This window comes from Chlorocebus sabaeus, chromosome 12, assembly GCF_047675955.1.
Source record: "Chlorocebus sabaeus isolate Y175 chromosome 12, mChlSab1.0.hap1, whole genome shotgun sequence".
Classification (NCBI taxonomy): Eukaryota; Metazoa; Chordata; class Mammalia; order Primates; family Cercopithecidae; genus Chlorocebus; species Chlorocebus sabaeus.
Window position 1 is genome coordinate 91,059,711 of NC_132915.1, and position 24,736 is coordinate 91,084,446.

At 40.3% G+C, this 24,736-nt stretch overlaps 1 protein-coding gene across 9 annotated transcripts in view; it reads right to left on the reverse strand.

The window, feature by feature from the left end:
- Positions 1 to 9,007: 9,007 nt before the first annotated feature.
- C5 (complement C5) overlaps positions 9,008 to 24,736 on the reverse strand; it is a 137,753-nt gene continuing 122,024 nt past the window's right edge. For 8 of the 9 annotated variants that reach the window (XM_073021886.1, XM_037984493.2, XM_073021887.1 and 5 more), the window contains 8 exons: positions 21,441 to 21,543; positions 20,680 to 20,754; positions 20,458 to 20,563; positions 19,274 to 19,357; positions 18,050 to 18,139; positions 15,066 to 15,149; positions 10,113 to 10,251; positions 9,008 to 9,546 (listed from right to left, as the gene is read on the reverse strand). In XM_073021886.1, the coding sequence (XP_072877987.1) occupies positions 9,417 to 9,546; positions 10,113 to 10,251; positions 15,066 to 15,149; positions 18,050 to 18,139; positions 19,274 to 19,357; positions 20,458 to 20,563; positions 20,680 to 20,754; positions 21,441 to 21,543 (811 nt within the window). In that variant the 3' untranslated portion in view covers positions 9,008 to 9,416. The remainder of the gene's footprint in view (positions 9,547 to 10,112; positions 10,252 to 15,065; positions 15,150 to 18,049; positions 18,140 to 19,273; positions 19,358 to 20,457; positions 20,564 to 20,679; positions 20,755 to 21,440; positions 21,544 to 24,736) is intronic. The other variant, XM_073021885.1, reaches the window with a different exon arrangement.

Genomic DNA, 24,736 nt, shown 5'->3' on the forward strand with positions numbered 1-24,736 from the left:
CCCCTGAAGGTAATTTTATACAGTATTTTAAGCAATGTTTTACATGAAACAAAGTTTGTGTTAAAGTACTTATGTGTGGAATTTTCCATTTGTGGTGTCATGTTGGTACGCAAAAAGTTTCAAATTTTGAAGCATTTCAGATTTTGGATTTTCAGATTTGGGATGCTCAACCTGCAACTATAAAATGATAGTAACTAGAAGAAAAAAAGAAAAATTATTAAAACCGTACAAAAGTAAACAGGATGACCCATCCCAGATCCATAGAATAAGAACCTGCACTTTCACAAGCTCTTAAACACTTCTGAACTTTAACATGCCTATAATTTTCCTGGATATCCTTTTTTTTTTTTTTTTTTCCCCAGATAAGAGTCTCACTCTGTCACCCAGGCTGGAGTGCAGAGGCGAAATCTTGGCTCACTGCAAGCTCCGCCTCCCAGGTTCACGCCGTTCTCCTAGCTCAGCCTCTCAGGTAGCGGGCACTATAGGCGCCCACCACCACGCCCGGCTTTTTTTTGTATTTTTAGTAGAGACGGGTTTTCACCGTGTTAGCCAGGATGGTCTCGATCTCCTGACCTCGTGATCCGCCCGCCTCGGCCTCCCAAAGTGCTGGGATTACAGGCGTGAGCCACCGCGCCCGGCCTGGATATCTTATTTTCTGTTTCAGTAGGTCTGGGGTAGGGTCTGGGAATTTGCATTTCTAACAAACTCCCGGTGGCCAGAGACCAAACTTTGCATAGCATTGCTCTAAGGCTGACAGTCCTGAGGACCAAAAGAGGAAGGAAAATGGGAAAATGTGAGGCACTGGAGGAGGTTGTTTTTGAAGATAGTGGCCTTTTCCCAGTTTTTAAAAAAGCACACCAGGCAGTCTCTGTCTATGGTATCTTAGCACAAAGATGCTTTTGGTTTTTAATGCTATGTTTATATTTGCGCAAGATTCTACATTTTAAAAGTTCTCTCACTTTTTTGATCTTATTTCATCCTTGCAACAAATCTGTAAATTGGGTTGGAGGAAATTCTTTCATTATTTTTAAAAGATAGAACTGAGGCCCAGAGAGTTAAGACAGTTGGAAATCACACTCCAGCTGGCTGCCACAGACTGTGGCCTCCTGAGTCAGCACTAAGGTGTTTTTCCTAAACATTATAACCCTTTAGGGCTGATAATGTTACCTCCGCTTTCTAGATGGGCAAATTGGGACTTGATGAGGTTCAGGAACTCTCCCAAGGCCACAAGTCAGGGCAGCTCCTCTGTTTCATGGTTCAATGTCTTACTTCTTCACCATATCACTTCCCCACAGTAACTCCTCCTTTCTCTCTCTGTCTCTAACTCACACACACACAACATAGCCAAACCAATGAGCCATTTTAATTTCGACACCCAGCATTTATTTAATGAACAGACCACAATTTGGCCTTTTGCCTTTAGAGGTGAAAGGAGGAGGCAAGAAGAGGATGAATGATGACCAGCCTGGCCCCAAGGCCCCAACAGACTCAGGAAACCTTTCTGCCTTCTCTTCCAACTCTAAGCATATCTCCTTTCCCTTCCTCGTCCTCTGCCCTCAGAGAATTAGAGTCTAGTCCTGGCTCTAATTTCCTGAAGGTTCTCTATTTGGAAAAGATATTCTTAAGCCAAACAATCCTTTCCTTAACTCCAATTTCCCTTGTCTCATTCAGTTTCAACCCCCCTCCTACCGACCACCCTCCCAACACCAACACAAACATACACACACACACACACACACACACACACACACCCTTCCAGCCTAACAACAACAAAAACAAAACCCTCTGATTGCTCCCATCTCATCTGTTAGACATGTTAGCCCTGGCCCCCACCGCCAGGGTCTCTGTTCGCCCCTGCAGGCAATGTTCCTATTAGGCCCTGAGGAGACACGAGGCTGCCTATAGGAAGGCAGAGGAGCCTGGCGCTGCGCATTCTAGCCCCAGCTCTGTTGTGGAACCCTCTTGGTGAGTCCTGGCTCCTCCTTGGGCCTGCTTCCTCATCTGTGAAATGGGGAGGCATTGATGAGATGATCTCTAGGGGATCTTGAAACATCAATATTTTATAAATCTAAGTAGGATGTTCACAGGGAAAAAATTATTGAATTTATCACCTATAGTGTGCCAGAGATGTATTATTACCCAGCCGCAAGTTACTTTTATTGTGCCAGGCACTGTGCTAATCATTTGATGTTCATGATCTGTATTATCTCATTTGAGCCTTGCAGAAACTCTCTGACTTGGGTATTACGGGTACTTCTGTTTTTCAGATATGAAAACTTCACCTTTTTATTAAAGCAGTCAAGTAGATGTTTTCTTGACTATTAAAAGTCTCTCAGAGCTGAAGGGACATTAAGCCCCCTACCTCGAATTGCCCAGAAACATCCCTGGAAGGTGGCAGCTAGACTCTGCTCAGATGGCCCCAGCAATAAGGAACTTGGAGCTGACTCTACTTTTGAATGGCTCTGGCTATAAGAAAATGCTTCTTCACAGGGAGCCAAAACCAACGTCTCTGTAACTCCTGCTCATCTCAGTGGTGGGAAGAATGAGGTGTTCAGAGGCCTCATTTGGGCTTGTGTCCTGGCCCTTCCATTTATCAGCACCATAATCCTAGGCAAGCTGCTCCTCTGGACCTCCATGTTCACAGGTGAAAATGAAGGAATTGGATGAGATGAGCTCTAGGTCCTTATGATGTGGGCATTTTAGATTTGTATAATTCATGACTGTGCATGTAACATATACATATCTGACTATAATGATGGAAACAGAGGAGGAGTGGACTTTTCGTGGCGGGGACCTCTGTCAGGTATAGAGCTGTGAGCATGGCCTGTGTATGTGCATGTTTCTGGCACAGGGGTTTGTGAAAGAGAAGAGTGGCCCTGGACAACTGGTGTGAGGGCTTGGTGTCCCTGGGAGCCAGTCTGGTGCTTAGAGCCAGGCTGGGGTGTTCTCTGTGTCTGATGTCATAGAACATCAACATCAGACAAAATGGATCAATACTGAAAACGACTACTCTATAATCATGATTGAGCAGGATATAAAAACAAGAACATTGTCCAAACCACAAAAATGACCACACACACCCCTTTCCTGGCTAAAGTGAGTATGTGCTGCTTCTTTTCCTCCCAGCTAGAAAATAAATAAGATACTGGGTCATAGGATTGCCCCTGCTTCCTGAAAGCATCCAATCCAGAGTAAACTTCCACTTCTTTGAGGCTTCTCCCAGATACTCTATCACAAGTACAAATCCTATACTAAGGCTTTTCTGATGCACTCTCACCGAGAAGCCTTATGTTCCCCATGATGTGTGTTCTCCCTTGTTGCAAAGACTCAATAAACAGAACCTTGTTCAGTTCCAGTTATTCCTGGTTGTCTTGATTGGAGGGAATTGATAAGTCTACAGGTTTCATTAGATTCTGAAAAGGATGGGAATGTGGCTGGAGAAAATTCCACAACCCATGCTGATCAGTCCCACTTTAAATTCATGACTAGGAACTTCAAGTGAACCCTTAATATGAAGAAGCAAATATATTACAAGTCCTTAGTTGGTTCAGCCTCCCTCTCTTTTAGATAACTATCTCACCCTTCTTTCCTCTCATCATGCCTCCAATTGCTCCTCCCTATCCCCCATCTCAGGTGATGATCTTGCGTCTTAGTTCTCTGAGAAAGGGACTTCTACAGACTCTCACCACATCTAACCCTTGCCAGCGTCTGCTGCATGTGCTCAGCTTCTCTGCCTACAACCATGGGTCATGGATCAGTAATCAGTATGCTGCTGCTGCCCAAGGGCTAAATCCAGCCTGCCTAGTCCATGCCCATTCTTTTCTGCATTATCTGTGGTTGCATTTGTGCTACAATGAGAAAGTTGAGAAGTTGCAATAGAGACTGTATGGCCCACAATGCCTAAAATATTTACAGATATTTTAATGCATGGCTCTTTACAGAAGTTTGCTGACTCCTGGCATAGGTGAGCTAGTCATGTACTTATTTAAAGCCAGGTCCTCCACTTGTGCTCCAGATCGCATCCACTCTTACATCTTCAAGGATATTACTATAGTAATTCTCCTTTGTCTCTCCTGCATCGTCAATTATTTACTCTTTACTGAGTCATTCCCTTTAGAACACAATGTGTTATTTCTTCCATCTTAAACTTTCCTTCACCCTACTTCCCTCAATCCATTTCTTTGCTCCTTGAATGAGTTGTCCATACTCCCTGTCTCCAAATCCTCTCCTCCTATTTACTCTTAAACTCACTCTATTCAGGCTATTCTTCCTACTGCTCCACCCAACCTGCCCTGTCAAAGCACCAATGCTAAACCCAATAGCCAAGTCTTTATCTTACTGCTCTCTGTAGCATTTGATACAGTTCAACACTCTTCCTCCCAGAACCTCTTTCTTTTGTTTGGCTTGTAGGGGACCTCATCTCTTGTTTTTTCTCTCAATTCAATGGATCCTCTATCTCTTTTCTCTAATAATTTCATGTTGGAATGCTCAAAAGGTCTATCCTTGGTCTTCTTTTTTTCCCCTCCTCTGTCTGTATTCACATCCTTAGTGATCTTAACTAGTCTAATGGTTTTAGTATGCTGATGACTCTCATATTTATATTTTTCAGCCCAGAGCTCTCTCCTGAACTCCAGAACTATATGACCCATTGCCTTCCAGACTTCTTCACTTGGGTGTTTAATAGATTTCTTCTAAGACTCAACATATCCAAAACTGAACAGATTCCTAACTCCTCACAACCTCCTCCATCTACAGCCTTCCTAATCTTAGGCAACTCCATCTTTCCAGTTGTTCAGGCCAAAAATTTTAGCATCATCCTTGACATTTCTCTTTCTCTCACACTTATTTCCACTCTACCAGGGAATTCAGTCAAACTTACAATATTAGCCCCTTCAATTAAGCCTACTATATTAGTCCCTTTTGTATTGCTATTAAGGAATACCTGAGGCTGCATAATTTATAAAGAAAGAGATTTATTTGGCGCATGGTTCTGCAGGCTGTACAAGAAGCATGGTGTCAGCATCTGCTTTAGGTGAGGCCTCAGGAAGCTTACAATCATGGTGGAAGGGAAAAAAGAGCCTAAGTAGAACCTGGTGAGAGAGGAAGCAACCAGCAAGAAGGAGGTGCCAGGCTCATTATAACAATCAGATCTCACGGTAACTAACAGAGTGAGAACTCTCATTACCATGGGAGGGCACCAAGCCATTCACGAGGGATCCACTCCCATGGCCCAAACATCTTCTACCCCACCTCACTTCTGACAATGGGGATCACATTTCAACATGAGATTTTGGGGGACAAATATCCAAACTATATCATTTACTTTTAAAATATATCCAGAATTCAACCACTTTTCAGTACCTCCACTGCTACCACTCTGGTCTGAGGCACCATCATCCCTCACCTAGTTTATTACAGTAGCCTCCTATCCGTTGTCTTTATCCTTGCCTTATTTTCAACACAGCAGTTACAGTAGTCCTTTAAAAGGCAAGACAGACTATGTCACTCTTCTGTTCAAAGCCTTGCAATGGCTCCTTTTTCCTTCCAAGTAAAGCCAAAGCCTCTTCCATTGACTTCATAATCTACACCTGCCACTCCCGCTTCCTTGCTTTCCCTGTGACACACCAGCATGCTCCTGCCTTAGGCCGGACACCAGGTACCAAGAGTGCCAGGAACACTCTCCCCCTGGCTAGTTATGTGGCTCACTCTTTCACATCCTTCAAGTCTTTGCTCAAATTTCACCTTCTCATTGAAACCCACCCTGACCTGGCCACCCTATTTAGAACTGCAACCCCTCCCCTGACCATTACCAGTCTCCCTTAGTCTGCTTTACTTTTATTTTTTTCCCATTGCTCTTATCACTTTCTGAGATCCAAGATTAATTCCTTAATTATTCTCTTTATTTTTTATCACATATCTCTCCCAGTTGGAATCTATGTTCCACAACGGCAGGAATCTTGGCACCAAGCACCTAGAATTGGGCCTAACCTACAGTTACCAATCAATACACGTTTGTTGGAAGTTGCTGAATACATTAGTATCACAGGGTCTGGAAAGAAAGACTGAATATGACTTTGGTCCAGAATCTCTCACGGAGAAATATGGAGCGAGGCTGCTTGCCTCAACCTTGGCTCATAGTCACCTCCATGTATTTTCTTAAGAGAGAGTATTTAAACTTCAATCATTTGCAAGCCAACTGCATGATTTTTGCCCTAAGAATAATCTTACCTTTATTTACTCAATACTTTTTCTTAAATAGACTTACTTCTTGGGAAATAAATTTATTTTGGAAGAAAATGTTATATCTTGGCTTTGATGTGCTAGTTTTTAAAAATACATGTTAAAATAAACATATAGCTACTAAAATGAACAATGTGCATCGCATCACCTAAGAACATCTTGCTTACCCCTGGGGAAACCTGCCTTAAGCATTCCCCCTTAACCAGAAAGGCCCTCCTACACCTCCCACCTACCGAAATCCCACTGTCCTTCTCCAGGAAGCCTTGGCAGTTCTTCCAGCTTACTTCTCTGAGCTCTCTCCATACTCACAGACAAAATATGTAAGCCCAGGCTGGGCACAGTGACTCATGCCTGTAATCCCAGCACTTTGGGAGGCCAAGGGAGGTAGATCACCTGAGGTCAGGCGTTTGAGACCAGCCTGACCAACATGGCGAAACCCCACCTGTACTAAATACAAAAAATTAGCTGGGTGTGGTGGCACATGTCTGTAATCTCAGCTACTCAGAAGGCTGAGGCAGGAGAATCGCTTGAACCCAGGAGGCGGAGATTGCAGTGAGCCGAGACTGTGCCATTGCACTCCGGCCTGGGCAACAAGAGCAAAACTCTGTCTGAAAGAAAGAAAGAGAGACAGACAGAGAGAGAGAGAGAGAGAGAGAGAGAGAGAGAGAGAGAGAGAGAGAGAAAGACATAAAAGCCCAGTATTTGGATGCTTATATGCCATTCGGTTTTTTCTGTTTCACATCATAAGATTATAGAACATCTTCTTAGCTATATATAAAAGAGACATTAGAGTGTCCAATTCACTTATTTTATAGGCTATCAAAGAGATTAAGCGGCTTGTCCCAAATCACTGCCAATTAGGGCCAAAGCCAAGACTAGAACTTGGGTCTTCTGATTCTCTACACTGTGGGGGAATCCACCAACACTTATCGACTCCCTATGATGTGCCTGACATTGTGCCAACTACAGGAGATACTGGTGAATAGAACAGACTCAGACCTACCTTATGTGGAGCTTTCGGTGTGGTCACGCTAAACAAATAATTCCATCTGATTAAGTAAATCATTGCAAGAGCACAAGTGCCTTGGAGGAGAAGTGCAGTTTTGGATAATGGGCCCAGCCTGGTTTGGAGGGTCACAAAAGCCTCACTGAGAAAGTATGTTCAAATGCATAGGAGTTAGCTGAAGAGGAGCTGGCGGATATTTTAAATGGTGCCAGGCTAATTCACAAAAGCTGCTTTGATATTTGACAGCTGCATTGTGGGTTAATTAGGCCACTGTGGCCCGCCCTATTTGCCAAAGTGCTCAGGGAAAAGGCAGGCAGACTCCTGTGCCTCCGAAGCAGCACCAGTGGTTCCCTCCTCCAGGCAAGGAGGTGACAGGAGACACCAAGAGGCCTGCTCTGGAGAAGGTCTCCTCTCCCCTCACTGACAGGGAGTGTGGGCATCTTGAACATGACACATTGGTTGTTTTTGCCAAGGGAGTGCCTACAATGTAAGCTTTGACATTAGAGAAAAATAAGTCCTTAGTCCCTGGAAGTGGAAAATCTTAGTGTCATTTACAAAGGCACACTACAAGGCCTTGTGTAGTTTCACCTAACTAGTACAAAGCAGACTCTTCAAAAGGAGCTGCATTCCAGTCTCTGTTAATTACCATTACATCCGGAGGTCATCTTCATGTTTCCTGTGATAGTTCAGTGGTCGTGATTAACCTGTGTCTAAGAGACTTCTATTATATCTCACCTTACTGTTAGAAAATTCCCCCAAGAAGCAATATGTAGTGACGTGGAACAGAGATGTATTTAGACTGAGATAGTCTTGGGGTGTGATTTCCAATTCTTTTCCTTACTAGGATGGGAAAACTGCTTTACTTTTCTGAACCTCAATTTTCTTTTTTTTTTCCTTTTTTCTTTTTTGAGATGGAGTCTCGCTCTGTCACCCAGGCTGGAATGTAGTAGCACGATCTTGGCTCACTGCAATGTCCACCTCTTGAATTCAAGTGATCCTTCTGCCTCAACCTACTGAGTACCTGGGATTACAGGCTTGCTAAATTAACCTGGCTAATTTTTATATTTTTAGTAGAATTTTATATTTTTAGTTTCACTATGTTGGCCAGGCTGGTCTTGAACTCCTGACCTCCAAGTGATCTGCCTGCCTCAGCCTCCCAAAGTGCTGGGATTACAGGCTTGAGCCACCACACCAAGCCTGAATCTCAATTTTCTTATCTGTAAGATGAGGATGATAATGATAATAATAATAATTTCTGAATCTTGTGAGAGTCTTGAGACATTAAATGGGAATATATGTGAGAGCTTTTTATTATGATCTGAAGTGCTGCAAAATGTCACTTAAAAATTAACTTTTTGTTATGAATCCTCTTTTATAAAGCTCAAACTGAGGCTCAAAGAGAGACGTAGTTAGGGCTGGAAAAAGGTCTTCTGATTGGCCACTCAGTTTCTTTTCACCAGGTTGCTGCACTGGGCCTGTCTTTTAGTAAAGCAATTGTTGGCGAGAACAAGTTCCTGGGGGAAATGAACATGTGCTGGGAGGGAGGGAAAGAGAGTAGAGGCTCTCCCTTCAAGGGTATGGAGAGGGCAATGGAAGGGGAGGGGGCAGAGACAAACTTGCCTACCTTCTCAGTGTGCTGAGGGCTCTGAGGCTAAGCCTGCTCCAGGTTAAGGTTCTCTACTGCTGACTTTCTCCGTCTCTCTCAATTTGCCTGTGTGGTTGAAGCTGATCTAGCATAAAATAACAGGCTTTTTAGCACAGTTTGAAAGCAAACTCAGGCTTTAATGATCAGTTTCCTGTCCCCTAGTATTTTCTTTCAAGCAAAGGCCATGTTTTTGTAATACTCCATTTCAATGGACTGTTCTTTCGGCTCCAGCAAACATTCCTAAGTGGTAGGTTTGAGGAGGTGTTCTAATTTATTGTTTCCGGTGTCCAATAACCTTGCAGAAGTATCTGTCTTCATGCCCTCCAAGGCCATGTTATTTTAGAAAGTTACAGCATTTAAAATCATTCTCTAATAAAAGCAAGTGCCACTAATTCTAAGTAAAGTGAGCTTTACAAATAAGACCAGCTGTGAATGTTTAAAGAAAAAAAAAAGCAAGAGAAAAAACCAAACTTCAACAACAGGAGTCCATAAGTGCAAACTGTATGCAGCTGAACTTCAGGAATTTTAGCATCCATTTAAAAAGATGTCTTCAGCAAATTCATCTAAATTAGCTAAAAATGCTTGACACGATGAACATGTTGTGTCTCTAGGCCAGTATTCAATCCAGGTCAAGGAATCTAAAGGGTAGATGTACCTACCAAGAAACAAAGCGTTTGTGAGGTGGCCAGTACAGAAAAGCCGGATTTGATTTCTTTTATAAGAGCCCAGCTGTGGTCAGGTCCCTAGGGATCAGGTTGTCCACCAAACTCTTCTGTACCGGCCTCTCCTGGAGGTGTTCACAAACCCTTAAGGAAACATGAAGCTGCCTGGGGCTCCCATATTAAAGGCAGAAATGGCATCTATTTCAATGACTAGCTTCTAAAAGCAGAGAATATAATGCTTATTTACACATTTTCCTCTTTACAAACCACAGTCTGAGAACCTATCAAGGGAGCTGGTGTGGTGGTTAGGGGAGGTGCGGTGAGTACTTTCAGATTCATCATCAGGTCCAGATACTCAGATGGTTAATCAGGCAGCGAAGCCCTCAGCTGCCACGATGGTTTTAAATCATTCTCTGTTTGACACTCATATTATTTCACTGATGTTCAAAATGGCTTGTTGGTTAAGAGCAGGGCCATAAGAAACACGTAGTGTATTTAAGAATAAATCATACTCAGTTTTGGAGGGAAGATCAGTGACTGAAAAATATTGGTGACTTACCTGAAAGTGAAATTGTATTTTATCTGGAGAGCTTCTTTCCCCATAATTAAGTACTGTCTTCCTTTCACCAGCTCAGCGTTAGCGCAGGTTACCTTTTTAATGAAGGTGATTTCAGAGTCTTTCTCAGCAACAGCTTCCCCTGAGAGACATGTAAGTCAAGTAAGGTTAAAACATTCATATTTTAATGTCACAATGATAAACTCTCAAGCTTTCTGGTTCCTCGTGGCTACTGAGAGGTTCTTGGCTAGTGGAGAGCAGTGATATCCATGTGGTTAAGGCTTCAGTCTCTGGAGCCAGACTGTCTGGGTTAAACTCTAAGAATGCCGCTTCCTGGCTATGTGACTCCGGGAAAATGATTTATGTTATCTGTATAAGGCCTTAGACCTTCATCTGAAGACTGGGCATGATAATAAAACCTACCTTGTAGAACCATTGTGAAATTAAATGGGTTAATATATAAAAAGTGCCTGGAACATAGTAGGAGCTATGTAAGTACTTATTATTACTCTTATAGAACCAGAATTAAAAGAAGGCTCTCTATAGTTGAACAATATTAATCTCCACATTATATAGTAAAATATAAAATTGTTTGGTAGTTGGCAACTGTCAACTTTGTAGAAAAGTACAAAATGTGAAAGACTTGGAAAACTTCAAAGATAATAATTTTGGGATTCCCAAAGAACTCACAAGTAGCCCATTCCCCTATCTGGAATGCATTCCTCCCCATGTTGGCCTATTGAATTTCATTTATCTTAAAAGTCTCCTTCAATTCTCACAGTATCCAGTAAAATATTCCCGGATGCTCTTTGTTTTAAATATATGTCTGTCTCCTCCTTACCTCTTTTACACTTGAGTTTCTATCACAATGTTTTGTCCCACATCTGTCCTTCTAGCTAGACTAGAAACTTCTTAAGGCATGGACTGTGTCTGATTTATCGCTATATATCCAGAGCTGATATTTAACTATTAAACTCTGGCAGAGTCATCTTAATTGTTAAGTCCTGAAAAACTTCTGAACCGATTGGCAAATAGTGTATAATAGAAATTGTGTAAATGGTAACCTTTCATTAGTAATATAAATTTCGGTGTACACTCATTAGTTCAAGCTGATTTCTTAGGCTGCCCTGATGGTGTAGATTCCTATTATGTCAATATCTGAGCAGCATTACCAGTACTATCTGCCATTTCAGTGCCTGTCATAGTAAGCAGTGTGGCTGTATGGGGCCTTATTTTTTAAACTTCTCATCATGGAAAATTTAAAGTATATTCAGAAGAGAGAACAGGCATCTACCCTGGGCTTCAACAATAACTTTTATTCTTCTGTATCCTCACCTATTATAAGCACTCTGTCCTTTGGAGAAATACCAATTTATCATTATCCTCAAACTACAGTTTGCCCTTGATTCTAAATGGTTTATTGTCACTGTGCCGCAATTCTTCTGTAAGTAGTGTGTGGTATTTTTATATTTATAAAAATTCAAAATTTATAAGTGTTAAAAATGAACCCAGAATGAGGAGATGAAGTATGCAAATGTTTCTTAACATTTCCTTTTAAATATCATAAAATGCATCTTTGGATCTACAGGAGAACAAAGAAGAAATGATACTAATAAAAAAAAACTGTAGCTTGGGAATCATCTGATTCTATGAAAAATTCAGAACAGTCTAAAATGTCTTTTGGTACTATGCAAGAATCAGTATCAAATAAAACAAATAATTTGTATTTCTGGAATGAAAAGCACTTTGTTATTTCAGTAAAAAGAGAATGGCTTATTATTGCTTGTAATATGAATATTGGATGAAAATGGTGCTCAAAAGTTGGATTGTAGAAAGATCAAAGTTCTAAACACTTATTTCATTAGAATGGCAACTAGCCTGCAAATTAAAAAATTATGACCATCAATGAAGAAAAAAATAAAATAACATCACAAATAAGTTTCATACAATGAAACTTTCAAAATAGCAAAAATTTAAAAAATTATCAAAGTGTTGATAAAGCAAATACAAAATTGAAAAATATTACTAGGATTTTAAAATTCTAGGGTATGGTTAGTAATAATCAAGCTGGGAGGCTGAGGAGAGAGGATCCCTTGAACCTAGGAGTTTGAGACCAGCCTGAACAACATGGTGGGACCCCGTCTCAGAAGAAAAGAAATCAGACATTTTAGGACTTAAAATATTTGATAGAATTTCAAAAGAGAAAAATATTTAGTATAAACATATTAATGCAATTTAGCTTTATAGTCCTACTTATTGCAAAATTTATATCAATTGAAATGAGGCCAGGTGTGATGACTCACACATGTAATCCTGGCATTTCAGGAGTCTGAGGCGAGTGGATTACTTGAGCCCAGGAGTTCAAGACCAGCCTGGCCAACATGTAAGACCCCATCTCCACAAAAATACAAAAATAAGTCAGGTGTGGTGGTGCATGTCTGTAATCCCAGCTACTCAGGAAGCTGAGGCAGGAGAATCACTTGAACCTGGGAAGCAGAGGTTGCAGTGAGCCAAGATCGTGCCACTGCACTCCAGCCTGGGTGACAGAGTGAAACTTCATCTCAAAAAAAAAAAAAGCAATCCCATTCACAATAGCCACACACACACAAAAATGCCTAGGAATACAGCTAACTAGGGAGGTGAATGATCTCTACAATGAGAATTACAAAACACTGCTCAAAGAAATCAGAGATGACACAAAGAAATCAGAGATGACACAAACAAATGGAAAAACATTCCATGCTCATGGATAGGAAGAATTAATATTGTTAAAATGGCCATACTGCCCAAAGCAATTTACAGATTTAATGCTATTCCCATCAAAATACCAATGTCATTTTTCTATTTTTCATAAAATTGGAAAAAAACATTTTAATATTCATATGGAACAAAGAAAGAACTTGAATAGCCTAATGAATTCTAAGCAAAAGAACAAAGCTAGAGGCCTCCTACTACCTGACTTCTAACTATATTACAAGGCTACAGTAACCAAAGCAGCATGTTACTGATACCAAAAAAGACACATAGGCCAATGGAACAGGTTAGAGAACCCAGAAATAAAGCCACACACCTACAACCATCTGATCTTCAACAAAATCAATAAAAACAAGCAATGGAGGAAGGACTCCCTAGTCAATAAATGGTGCTGGGATAACTGGCTAGCCACATGCCAAAGAATGAAACTGGACCCCTTCCTTTCATCATATGTAAAAATCAACTCAAGATGGATTAAATACTTAAATCTAAAACTTAAAATTATAAAAATCCTAGAAAAAAATCCAGGAAATACCATTCTGTAAATAGGCACTGGCAAAGATTTCATGACAAAGACTCCAAATGTAATTGCAACAGAAACAAAAATTGACAAATGGGACCTAATTAAGGAGCTGCTTCTGCACAGCAAAATAAACTATTAACAGAGTAAACAGACAATGTACAGAGTGGGAGAACATTTTTTGCAAACTATGCATCTGATAAATTTTTAATATCCAGAATCTATAAGGAACTTAAATCAACAAGCAAAAAACAACCCTATTAAAACAATGGGCAAAGGACATGAATAGACACTTCTCAAAAGAAGCTATACACGTAGCCAACAAGCACATGAAAAAATGCTCAACATCACTAATCACTAGAGAATTGCAAATTGAGGCCGGGCGCGGTGGCTCAAGCCTGTAATCCCAGCACTTTGGGAGGCCGAGACGGGCGGATCACGAGGTCAGGAGATCGAGACCATCCTGGCTAACACGGTGAAACCCCATCTCTACTAAAAAATACAAAAAACTAGCCAGGCGTGGTGGCGGCGCCTGTAGTCCCAGCTACTCGGGAGGCTGAGGCAGGAGAATGGCGTAAACCCGGGAGGCGGAGCTTGCAGTGAGCTGAGATCCGGCCACTGCACTCCAGCCTGGGCGACAGAGCCAGACTCCGTCTCAAAAAAAAAAAAAAAAAAAAAAAAAAAAAGAGAGAATTGCAAATTGAAACTACAAAATGCTATCTCACACCCAGTCAGAATGGCTATAATTAAAGAGTCAAAAAATAACAGATACTGGCAGGTTTGCAGAGAAAAGGGAATGCTTATATACCACTGGTGGGAATGTAAATTAGTTCAGCCACTGTGGAAAGCAGTTTGGAAATTTCTCAAAGAATTTAAAACAGAATTACCATTTGACCCATCAATTCCATTATTGGGCATATACTCAAAGGAATAGAAATCATCTCTCCATGAAGACACATGCACATATATGTTCATCACAGCACTATTCATAATGGAAAAGACATGAAATCAACCTAAATGTCCATCAGTGGTGGACTGGATAAAGGAAATGTGGGACATAGACACCATGGAATACTATGCAGCCATCAAAAGGATGAAATCATGTTCTTTCCAGCATCATGGATGCAGAGCCAGAGGCCATTAACCTAAGTGAATTAACACAGTAACAGAAAATCAAATATCACATATTTTCACTTATAAGTGGGAACTAAACACTGAGTACACATGGACACAAAGAAGGGAACACTAGACAGCAGAGCCTACTTGAGGGTAGAGGGTGGGAAGAGGGTGAGGACTGAAAAATTATCTGTTGGGTACTATGCTTATTACTTGGGTGACAAAATAATCTATCTACCAAACCCCTACGACATGCAATTTACCCATGTAGCAAACTTGCACATGTATCCCCTGAGCCTAAAATAAAAGTTGGAAAGAAAAAGAAATTGGACAATTACACAATTAAAAAAACCATTTTGCTGAAGTTTGAGAAAAATGAATTCAGTGAGAAATGTTTATATGAACATCTTTAAGAAATGTTTCTCCCCAAGTAGAATATAAGCTTTAAAAAGGCAGGAGGTCTGTCTTATTTGCGTTGTATCTTCTGCATCTAATACAATGCCTGGCACATAGTCAGTACTAAATAGTTGTTGAATGAAAGAACGAATGAATGAATGAATTCTCACCAGTTTTGTAGATATCCAGAAGGGTTGCCTTGTACTTGACAAAAACATTTTCTGTAGTGATGGATGTGATGCTAACTTTATAAGCTGGTAAAAGACAAACAAAAATGAAACAATTCAGTCTTAATACTATTAATGCTATGTCCAGTAGAAGCCAGAATTTGTCAAACATGAGAAATGAAGCATGGCGAACTATTATAGTTCTTATTTCCTCCAAGAAGCTTTCCCCAGTCCCCTCAGTCTGATTCAATCTCTCAATCTATTAGAATCATTAGCCCTGGCCAATGCTATAGAACAGGCTGATTAGAATAAGAGACATATTTAATAAAATAACAGAAGCACATACAACAAACAAACAAGATAAACCTTCGTTAGATGTTAAGTTCAGAGGCTGATCCTTTAAGATGAGTGGAGTCATGCCTATGGGCATCTTTTGAAGAGCCCCTTCATTCTCTTCTCCATGGCCACAGAGGAAGCCTTATCTCTCATTCAGGTCAACCATGTGAGCTTTCTTGGTTCCTTGCTTTGCTTCCTCCTATAGTTCCACTGGCTTTAATCTTTGGTTTTTAGGATGATTCTGTTGTCTCACTCACCCTTGCTTGGCAACTACCCAACATGAGCTGCCCACAATCCTGTTTTCTCCTCATTCAGACATCAATGTTTGATGCACAATGTGCTTGACCTCAGGTCTGGAAAGACCAGCTTGAAGGGACCTGTTCTTTCTATGTGGCCTCAGGAGAGGTTTATTTTATTTTTGCTTTTGATCTTTCCATTTTTTGTTTTGAAATGAGTGACCTAAAAGATTTGTTCATTCTAGATATCCCTCAAGTCTTTAAGTCTATCCCAGTTATAGATTGACAGATCGAGAGATAGATAGGTGAACTCATCATGGCAGAACCAGGGGCTATGTAAATTAGTGGCTTAAAATGCATGAAAAATGTGCTGAATTTCAGATTCATAGTCTTTATAATGGACATGGGCAATGTACTTACTATGTGGGCCTGAGTAGAGAGACAGAACTACTTAATTTTGTTTCTATTCTGTTATTCCAATAATAGCATGTAGTCCAGAAAAAGCCAGCTAAGTGTTTTCTTGAAACAACACAATAAACCCAAATTGCATTTATTCTCTGTGTTAAAATAGATTTCTGATATTTTAGATTTAAAATAGTTCTAAAATGGAGGGAAGAAATAATTTAGTGGAATTTTTGTTTGTTAAAACACTATAGTATTCTCAAGTCTTCATGTATTTAACAAACTGCATTGGGTCTACACTGAGTCAGGCAGCTTTTTAGGTTTTTTTTTTTTTTTTTTTTTAATCAAGATAAATTCAAAGGAAAGAAATGTTATTAACCATACAAAACTCATTCTGTTGCCTGAATTACTATTAAGAGAATTCAGTAGACTTCAATGGAAAAAATACTGGAGATCAGGATGCATCTCAATTCTATCACTTGCTTTCTGCATGACCTTGAGCAAATTATTTAATCTCCCTGAGCCTCAGTTTCTTCACTGGCAAATAGTGATAATCCTCTGTTACAATTTTTTTTTTTTTGACAGGGTTTTACTCTGTCACTCAGTCTGGAGTGCAATGGCTCACTGCAATCTCCCCACCTCCCAGGCTCAAGTGATCCTCCTGCCTCAGTCTCCCAAGTAGCTAGGACTACAGGCACCAGCCATCAATGCACATCTAATTTTTGTATTTTTTGAAGAGACAGGGTTTTGCCATGTTGCCCAGGCTGGTCTAGAACCCGTGAGCTCAAAGTGATCTGCCCGCCTCAGCCTCCCAAAGTGCTGGGACTACAGGCATGAGCTACCGCGCCCAGCCCTCATAAAGTTCTTATGAGACCCTTTCCATAGGAATGAGAACCCTTTCCATTGCAATGAGAAACTGTCTATGAAAGCTGTTGCTAAACACAAAGTACCAAATTGGCTGTACTTATTTTTTAAATTTATAAATAACACCCTTCCAATTTCTTTCTTTTATTTTCTTTTTTCTTTTTTTTTGTTTTTTTTTTGAGACAGAGTCTCGCTGTGTTGCCCAGTTTGGAATGCAGTGGCACGATCTTGGCTCACTGCAACCTCTTTCTCCTGGGTTCAAGCGATTCTCCTGCCTCACCCTCCTGAGTAGCTGGGATTACAGGCATGCACCAATATGCTTGGCTAATTTTTGTATTTTTAGTAGAGACAGGGTTTTGCCATGTTCGCCCCAGGCTGGTCTTGAACTCCTGACCTCAGGTGATTCACCCACCTCGGCCTCCCAAAGTGCTGGTATTACAGGCATGAGCCACTGCGCCCGGCTCCACCCTTCCAATTTTAAAATGAAAAAATGATTTGAGATAGTGTACGATATACTCTCTCTCTTCAAAAAATGCCAGCAATAAACATCAAAAACTGAATAGAAAATAAAGGAGCTAATTTTATCAGGAACTGAGACAAGGCTGCAACTGAACTTGAACACTAATTTAGCTCTGAGCTCTGGATAACTAGAAGGATTGAGATTCACTTTTTGAAACGGAGAATGTCTCAAACATGGATTGCAATTCTGAATATATTAAAAATTATTTGGTATTTATATTTTTACACTGAAGAGATTTTTTAAAAACCAACTCCCCTAAACCACCTTTGCCTCTGCCTCTGGTCTATCAATTGGAAGAGTACGGAACTGAAATCTTATACCTCTGTGGCTTCTCAAAAGTTCCCTTTGACTATGTTTTAGTGCCTGTAATTGAAAAAGATCTATTAGAGGAAAGTGTCTTGGCTGGGTATACATGTCACTTCTATTATTTATAATGAAAATCACATTTCTTTGCTGGGGAATAAAAAACTTTTCATGTTAGTGCTAAAAATCAATGGCATTTTCCTTCAGGGGATCACATGGAATGTTGTATCCATATAATCACTATGTAAAGTTTTTGATCTTTCTAACTGAACACGTTTTCATAAAATTTCATGTTTAAAGGAGCTATATTGAACTTTTGAACTCACCATATGCAATCTCTGGGTTACATGCTGTTTGTTTTCTAGTCTCTGCAGAGATTGTCAGATCCAATTCTTTCTGCATTTGCCCACAATCAGCTGGATTTTGTGAAAATTGGTAAAACGAAGGTTAATGTAAAGAAGTAGACACTCTTTCTAGGAGTAAACACAGTTTCTCATGAACCCAGAGACAACCCAATAAAACCTTACAAATCTCAGATTTCTAAGACCTGCCCACTTTCTTTTCTTTCATAAAGCGAAACATTACATTACATAAAGCAAAAACATTACATTACATAAAGCAAAAACAAACCAAACAAAAAACAAAATCTTGAGCATAAGTCACAGCCCAGGACAGCTTTGAATGTGGCACAACACAAATTCGTAAAGTTTCTTAAAATGTTATGAGATTTTTTTGTGATTTTTGTTTTAGCTCATTAGCTATTGTCAGTGTTAGTGTATTTTATGTATGGCCCAAGACAATTCTTCTTCCAATGTGGCCCACTGAAGCCAAAAGACTGGACACCCCTGGCATAAGACTTACTGTTAGACTGGGTGGCTACTCCACATTCAGGTCCTTAGAAATGTATGTGCTTCCCTTGATGAAAGGGGGAAATTTTTCCATTTTGAGTATAATCAGAAGTCCTTCAAAGGACCCAGAATGATAATGTTACTGATATATAGCCATAAAATGGCACAATAAGTACCTAGAAAATGTGTAGCTATTGAGGATTTTGAAAAAACCAAAACTAACTCAGCCCCTTATGGAGCCAGCTGTTGATTACTGGTGAGTTCTGGATCTTTTCCTTGGCCAAGAAGGCTTTCTTCAATTTACGAAAGACTAAATGGAACTGGACAATGAATAGAATTCCATTAACTGGGAAGTAAAATAGAAAAGAAACAGAAGCTAGTGGTTCAGTCCTGAGCCTCTGGTCCTGTATGTTAAAAAGACTAGGTGAAAGTAAAATTTCACATCATGTTGTCCCTATAATATTCAACAACCATCTCGATGGTGTTCCCCTGCCTCTGTACAGCATGAACTATCAGGTTGTTCAGGACCTGTGAAAGCGTAGTTTTACAATGCTCAGGAATCATTAGCTTTCAATTAGCTGAGATAGCATTTCTACTTCTGAGAAAGAACAGTTTACCAAACAGTGTCCCCCAGATTAACCTCAGGTTATGAAAGACTGCTTTAAATAAGCATGCAGCCTAAACATGTTAAATAAAGTTTACCTTCTATACACTTGCATGTGGCTCCTTCACAGACTTTCTGAATTTTGATATTGGAAGTACTATAAAACATGGTACACTGTTTATCTGTGGCAACGAAAGTGTGGTTAACAGAAGTGGTTTGAAGAACAACACATGTACTAATTGGCGAGTCTCTTACATGGAGCCTCAGAGATTGCTTATTCTAAATCCTTCTTTTTATAGTTAAGGCCCAGGGAGGTGAAATTATAAATTGGCTGTCCTGGGAAGGGTTCCCCTACCCTCAGAAAGAGCTCCCCTTTTTAGCTTAGTTCTGTGCTTAAAACACTTGTTTCTCAGAAATAAAATATTTTATGCTTCTATAAGTAACAAGAAAATAAATTATGTTGCATGAGGATCTTTTGAAAGAGTTGGAATTGTTTAGGGTGGACAAGGGAAGAAAAGCATATATCTATGTAACTCTATATATCTATCTCAAGGAGAAGAGGGACTATGTATGTTCTATGTGATTTCAGAATATAAAACTAGAATGAATGGGTGTCAGAGTTTTGGTTCACTTTAAGAATTTTCTAACAAGTAGAACTGCCCAAGGTGGCGTCATCTGTCTTGTGAACCAATAAGCTCTCCAATCACATAACATTCTCAAAAGTGGCTGAGTAGTCAAATGTGGTATCACTCGTTCATAAATATTTATTGAGTTCACATTCTATACTTGACACTGCATTAGATACTAGGGACACAAGAATGAAAACACCCTGGAGTTGATGAGAAAGACATACAAATAATTGAATGCAATCTGACAGCTGCTATAACAGAGCTATCTGCAAAGTGTCACAAGAATATAGATGGGCTAGAAGTTGTTCTGGGGGAATTGAGTTGGTTTCTCTCAAAAGGAGAGAGATGATTTATCTGTGAACACCATAGATAAACCTGAGGCAAAGAATCTTGAAGTTGGAGGCACTACAATCCATTTATTTTAAAAATGAAGAAACTGAGGACTGAGGTAAAATGGTCTGCTCAATGTCAAGAAGTAGTTTATGTACAATATTTTGTATACAGTAGTTTGAATGTTCAAATTGGGACTTTTATGAAGAGTGGTCTCTAAGAGAGGCAATACATAAAATTTACAGGACTCTAGTGGATTTCTAAATGTTCTGTAAAGAACACAAAGTATTCTTCTGAAGAAATGTTAGCATGGAGTTGATTACCTGGTCTGTGGTATTCATACACTGTGAAAGTGGCCGGACTAAGAAACCCAACTTCAAAGAGTTCAAAAATCCGGAATCGTACACAAAGGAAATCACTGGAGGGGATCTGTTTAACAAATTCAAGGATTTAAGGAAATTACGGAGAGACGGTATTTATAATCTTTTAGCCTGTATATTTTGAATAGTAATAGTAAAGGAAACATGGTTGGAGGTGGAGCTTACCGAATTCAGTTGCAGAATAACATGTCCGTCTTTGATTTGGTAATCAGTGAATAGCTGATCCACCCCTTCCACAAGCTAAGGGGGAAAAGAGAGAAGCTTGAATTTCATTTCATTATCTTTTTGTTTAAATGCATTCACCTGTTGATGAGATGTCACATCGCAGGGATGTGATCTGTTGTTCAAAGAAACTGAAGAGCAGTTCCTCTTCTTGAAAAAGTCTGAACACATTAGCATATAAACTCATATTTTTCAGAGCATGCTAGTGTATGCTTCTGTTTCACTTTGATAAATCAAAACTTAGGTTAATTATGTTTTGAAAGGAATATTCTGGCCAGGCCTGGTGGCTTACGCCTGTAATCCCAGCAGTTTGGGAGGCCAAAGCCAGTGGATCAACCTGATGTCAGGAGTTGGAGACCAACCTGACTGACAAGGTGAAACCTCGTCTCTACTAAAACTACAAAAAAAAATTAGCAAGGCGTGGTGGTGCATGCCTGTAATCCCAGCTACTCGGGAGGCTGAGGCAGGAGAATCACTTGAACCCGGGAGGCGGGGTTGTAGTGAGCCATGATCGCATCTTTGCACTCCAGCCTAGGCAACAAGAGTGAAAATCCATCTCAAAAAAAAAACAAAAACAAAAAACAGAGAATATTCTGGGTGATTCTATACAAGTTGTATATTAAAATGAAAGAAAGTAAAATTGTCTGTAAAATAATTCAGAAAAGAAAACAAAGAATTTACATGATTTAAAAGAAAACACATACAGCTTTTAAGTCTTCTTCATTTGCATTGATTCCAGTAGGCAAGGAGATGTCCATCACTGCATGAGAGGATCCAGAAGATGATTCTTCCCTGCTGGGCTTGTAGCTAAAATAAAAAAGAGGTTAGAAAATGTAATAAACAAGTGAATAAGATTCTTTAAGAAAGGACACTGTTCCTTAACGGACCTTAATTTTTAAATTTGGGTTTCCATTTATTTACTTTTCTACAATGTATGGGTTAAAATCTCTGACTTTAGAGTTGCAAGAGATCTTTGAGTCATCTATTCTCTTTCCTCACTTGATCAATAATCTCAATGAACCACTCTCCTGGAACACAGAAGTCATCCACACCAAGCTAACTAGCTGGGGAAACTCAGAATGAGAGTAAGGCACTGGTTCAAGGTCACACGGCTAATTCATGCAGAGCTGTAGAAGAATCCAGGTCTTTGGAGTCTCACGTTAGTTTATTTTCTAATGAAGCATATTCCAAGGGAAAAAATTAGTTGTATGTTGAAAAGAGATTCAATAAACATGTCCAGGAAAAGCTGGAAGAAAATACAGTAAGGCCAGGCATGGTGGCTCACGTCTGCAATCCCAGCACTTTGGGAGGCCAAGGCAGGCGGATCGCTTGAGGTCAGGAGTTCAAGAGCAGCCTGGCTAACACGGTGAAACTCCGTCTTTGCTAAAAATATAAAAAAATTTAGCCGGGCGTGGTGGCACATGCCTGTAATCCCAGCTATAGGAGAACTGCTTGAACCTGGGAGGCAGAGGTTGTAGTGAGCCGAGATCACACCACTTCACTTCAGCCTGGGCGACAGAGCGAGACTCCCTCTTTAAAAACAAACCAACCAACAAAAGAACCCACTAAATATTAGTAGCTACTTTCTCTGGATGGTGAGATTATAAGCGATTATCTCTTTTCTTTTTCATGCTTTTCTCTATTTTCTAAATTTCCCATAATAGCTACTTTATGTAGAAAATGTTTCAAGGACTATCCTTTCAGTAGGAATTCTGCTAGAAGGAAGTTAAGGAGAAATGCAAAAAGGGCACAATGGGAGGGTTTTGTTTTTGTTTTTGTTTTGTAAGAGAGAAAAGAATACTGAAAGGGAGAATCAGGAAACTTGGGTTTTATTCCAGTTCTGAGATTCCCACAAATCATTTCCCCCTTCTAAGATCATTTTCTTATTTGTGAAATTAACTGTGAAGAAGTATAAGCTTGTATTTTAAATTTATCTTTATAATTCCCAGGCTTTGATTTTGGGTGGCAGAGGCTTACAGCTACCATTAAGAGATGTTAGAAGACATAAAAGAGACAGGCTGGCTGAGGCTGGGGCAGAGACACAGGGAGTGTGGTTCTGCAAAAGTTGATTTCAGGTTCCAACCTCACCTCAAGATGCTTGAGAGGCAGCTGGATGTTTGAGAGTGAAGCTTGGGAGAGCAGACAGGATTAAAGGAAGAAATTAAAAGACAGCTTCATAACAGGGAAAATGAATTTATCTCACCTACAGGTATGAATGTTGGTGGAAGAGGAGACACTGTGCAAGTTAGTGAGGGGTCAGGGCATATCTTTTCCTCAATGACACCTCATGGAGCATATATAACACAATCCCAGCTGGGCGCAGTGGCTCACACCTGTCCTCCCAGCACTTTGAGAAGCTGAGGCGGATCAGTTGAGGCCAGGAGTTTGAGACCAGCCTGGCCAACATGGTGAAATCTTTTCTTTACTAAAAATACAAAAATTAGCTGGGTGTGGTAGCGCACACCTGTAATCCCAGCTACTTAAGAGGCTGAGGCACGAGAATCGCTTGAGGCTGGGAGGCAGAGGTTGCAGTGAGCTGAGATCGCACCATTGCACTCCAGCCTGGGCAACAGAGCAAGACTCTGCCTCAAAAATAAATAAATAAATAAATAAAAGCAATCCCCAATAGAAGTTATAGATGTAATATTTGCCACAATAATGAAAAGTATTCTAAAATATCTGACTCATAAAAATTTAACCCTATTCTCCACCAAATTAACAATTTAGAACAGAATATAAAACATTTGGAACTCTAATGTGACATCTGAATATCTCGCTAATTGGATGGGTAGAAGCAGAGAACTCTTGCTCACAGATGCAAACACTTTGTCAGCAGGATGGAAAAGGGCCTCCTGAGTGGAGAGTGTCTATGAAAAGGTTGCTGGAGCCTTGATGACTGGTTGCCATGGAGACTGTTTCAATGGTGGAACAGAAATCCTCCTTTCAAGAAGCCCTTTGCCTGCTGCCAAAACCAGCAATCTTCCCCAAAGGCATTTTGTTGCGAGGGAAATGAAATCCTGTTTTTCTTTTCTTAGGAATACAACAGAGAGGTTGTAAAAAGGTAAATACACGAAAGAGACCCTCTGAACACAGAAACTTCATGCTGGCATTTTTTAATCAGGAGAGAGAATATTTGAAGGCAAAGAAGTTCTTACATGAATAAGTACTACACAGTTCCTTTTGGAATTTACCCAACCTAACTTCAGTGTCAACAGAGCCAAAAGCATATTCCACCCGCCTTTCTGGAACATTTTGTCCCCAATTTGTAAAAACCAAAGGATAGACTATTCAAGATTGCATTTCTCCTTGCTTTCTTTTGTATATTGATAATCTGGAATTAGGCCTCCTGCCAATGAAGTCAAATGAACGAGTTTTTGATAACAGCCTTTTTCTGTACGGCAGAATTGTGGACAATTAGAACCGGCAGAAAACTTGAGATAAGGTAGTGCAATATCTTTGCTTCATAGAAGAGGATCGGAGAAGTAAGCTGATGTCCTGAAGGTCACTGGAGTTCTTACTGGCAGAGGCTATCCGACAGGTGTCTCACCCTATCAGAGAGGTCTTCTTTATGGCAAGTCCAGATGCTTCCCTGTAGGGTCCCAGGCACTGATTCGAGCTCTGCCCAGAAGTTTGCTTACACTTCCCTTTGACAACTGTTACAAATTTAAAGGTAACTGTGATCATGCTCCTCACCAGCTGGTAGGTGCCCAAGGGTAGGAATGGCATTCAGGAGGAAAGAAGCTGCCTGGGAAAGGTGACCTTACTGGAAAGAAGTTAGGGAATGAGGAAAGATGTTTGAGTGGGAACAGAGAGCAGGACTGGCCACAGAAGGAAGTAGGAAATGCTGGAAGGAAGAAATGCTGATGAGGAAGGAAATAGGACTGAATAGTGAAGGAATCCTAGGAAGCGATTGGGCTTGGGAGATAGAGAAGGCTGGGAAACAGCTGGGAGGGAGGCAGGGAGAAACAATGTGCTTTTCCTTGGGATTCGTGGTCTTAGA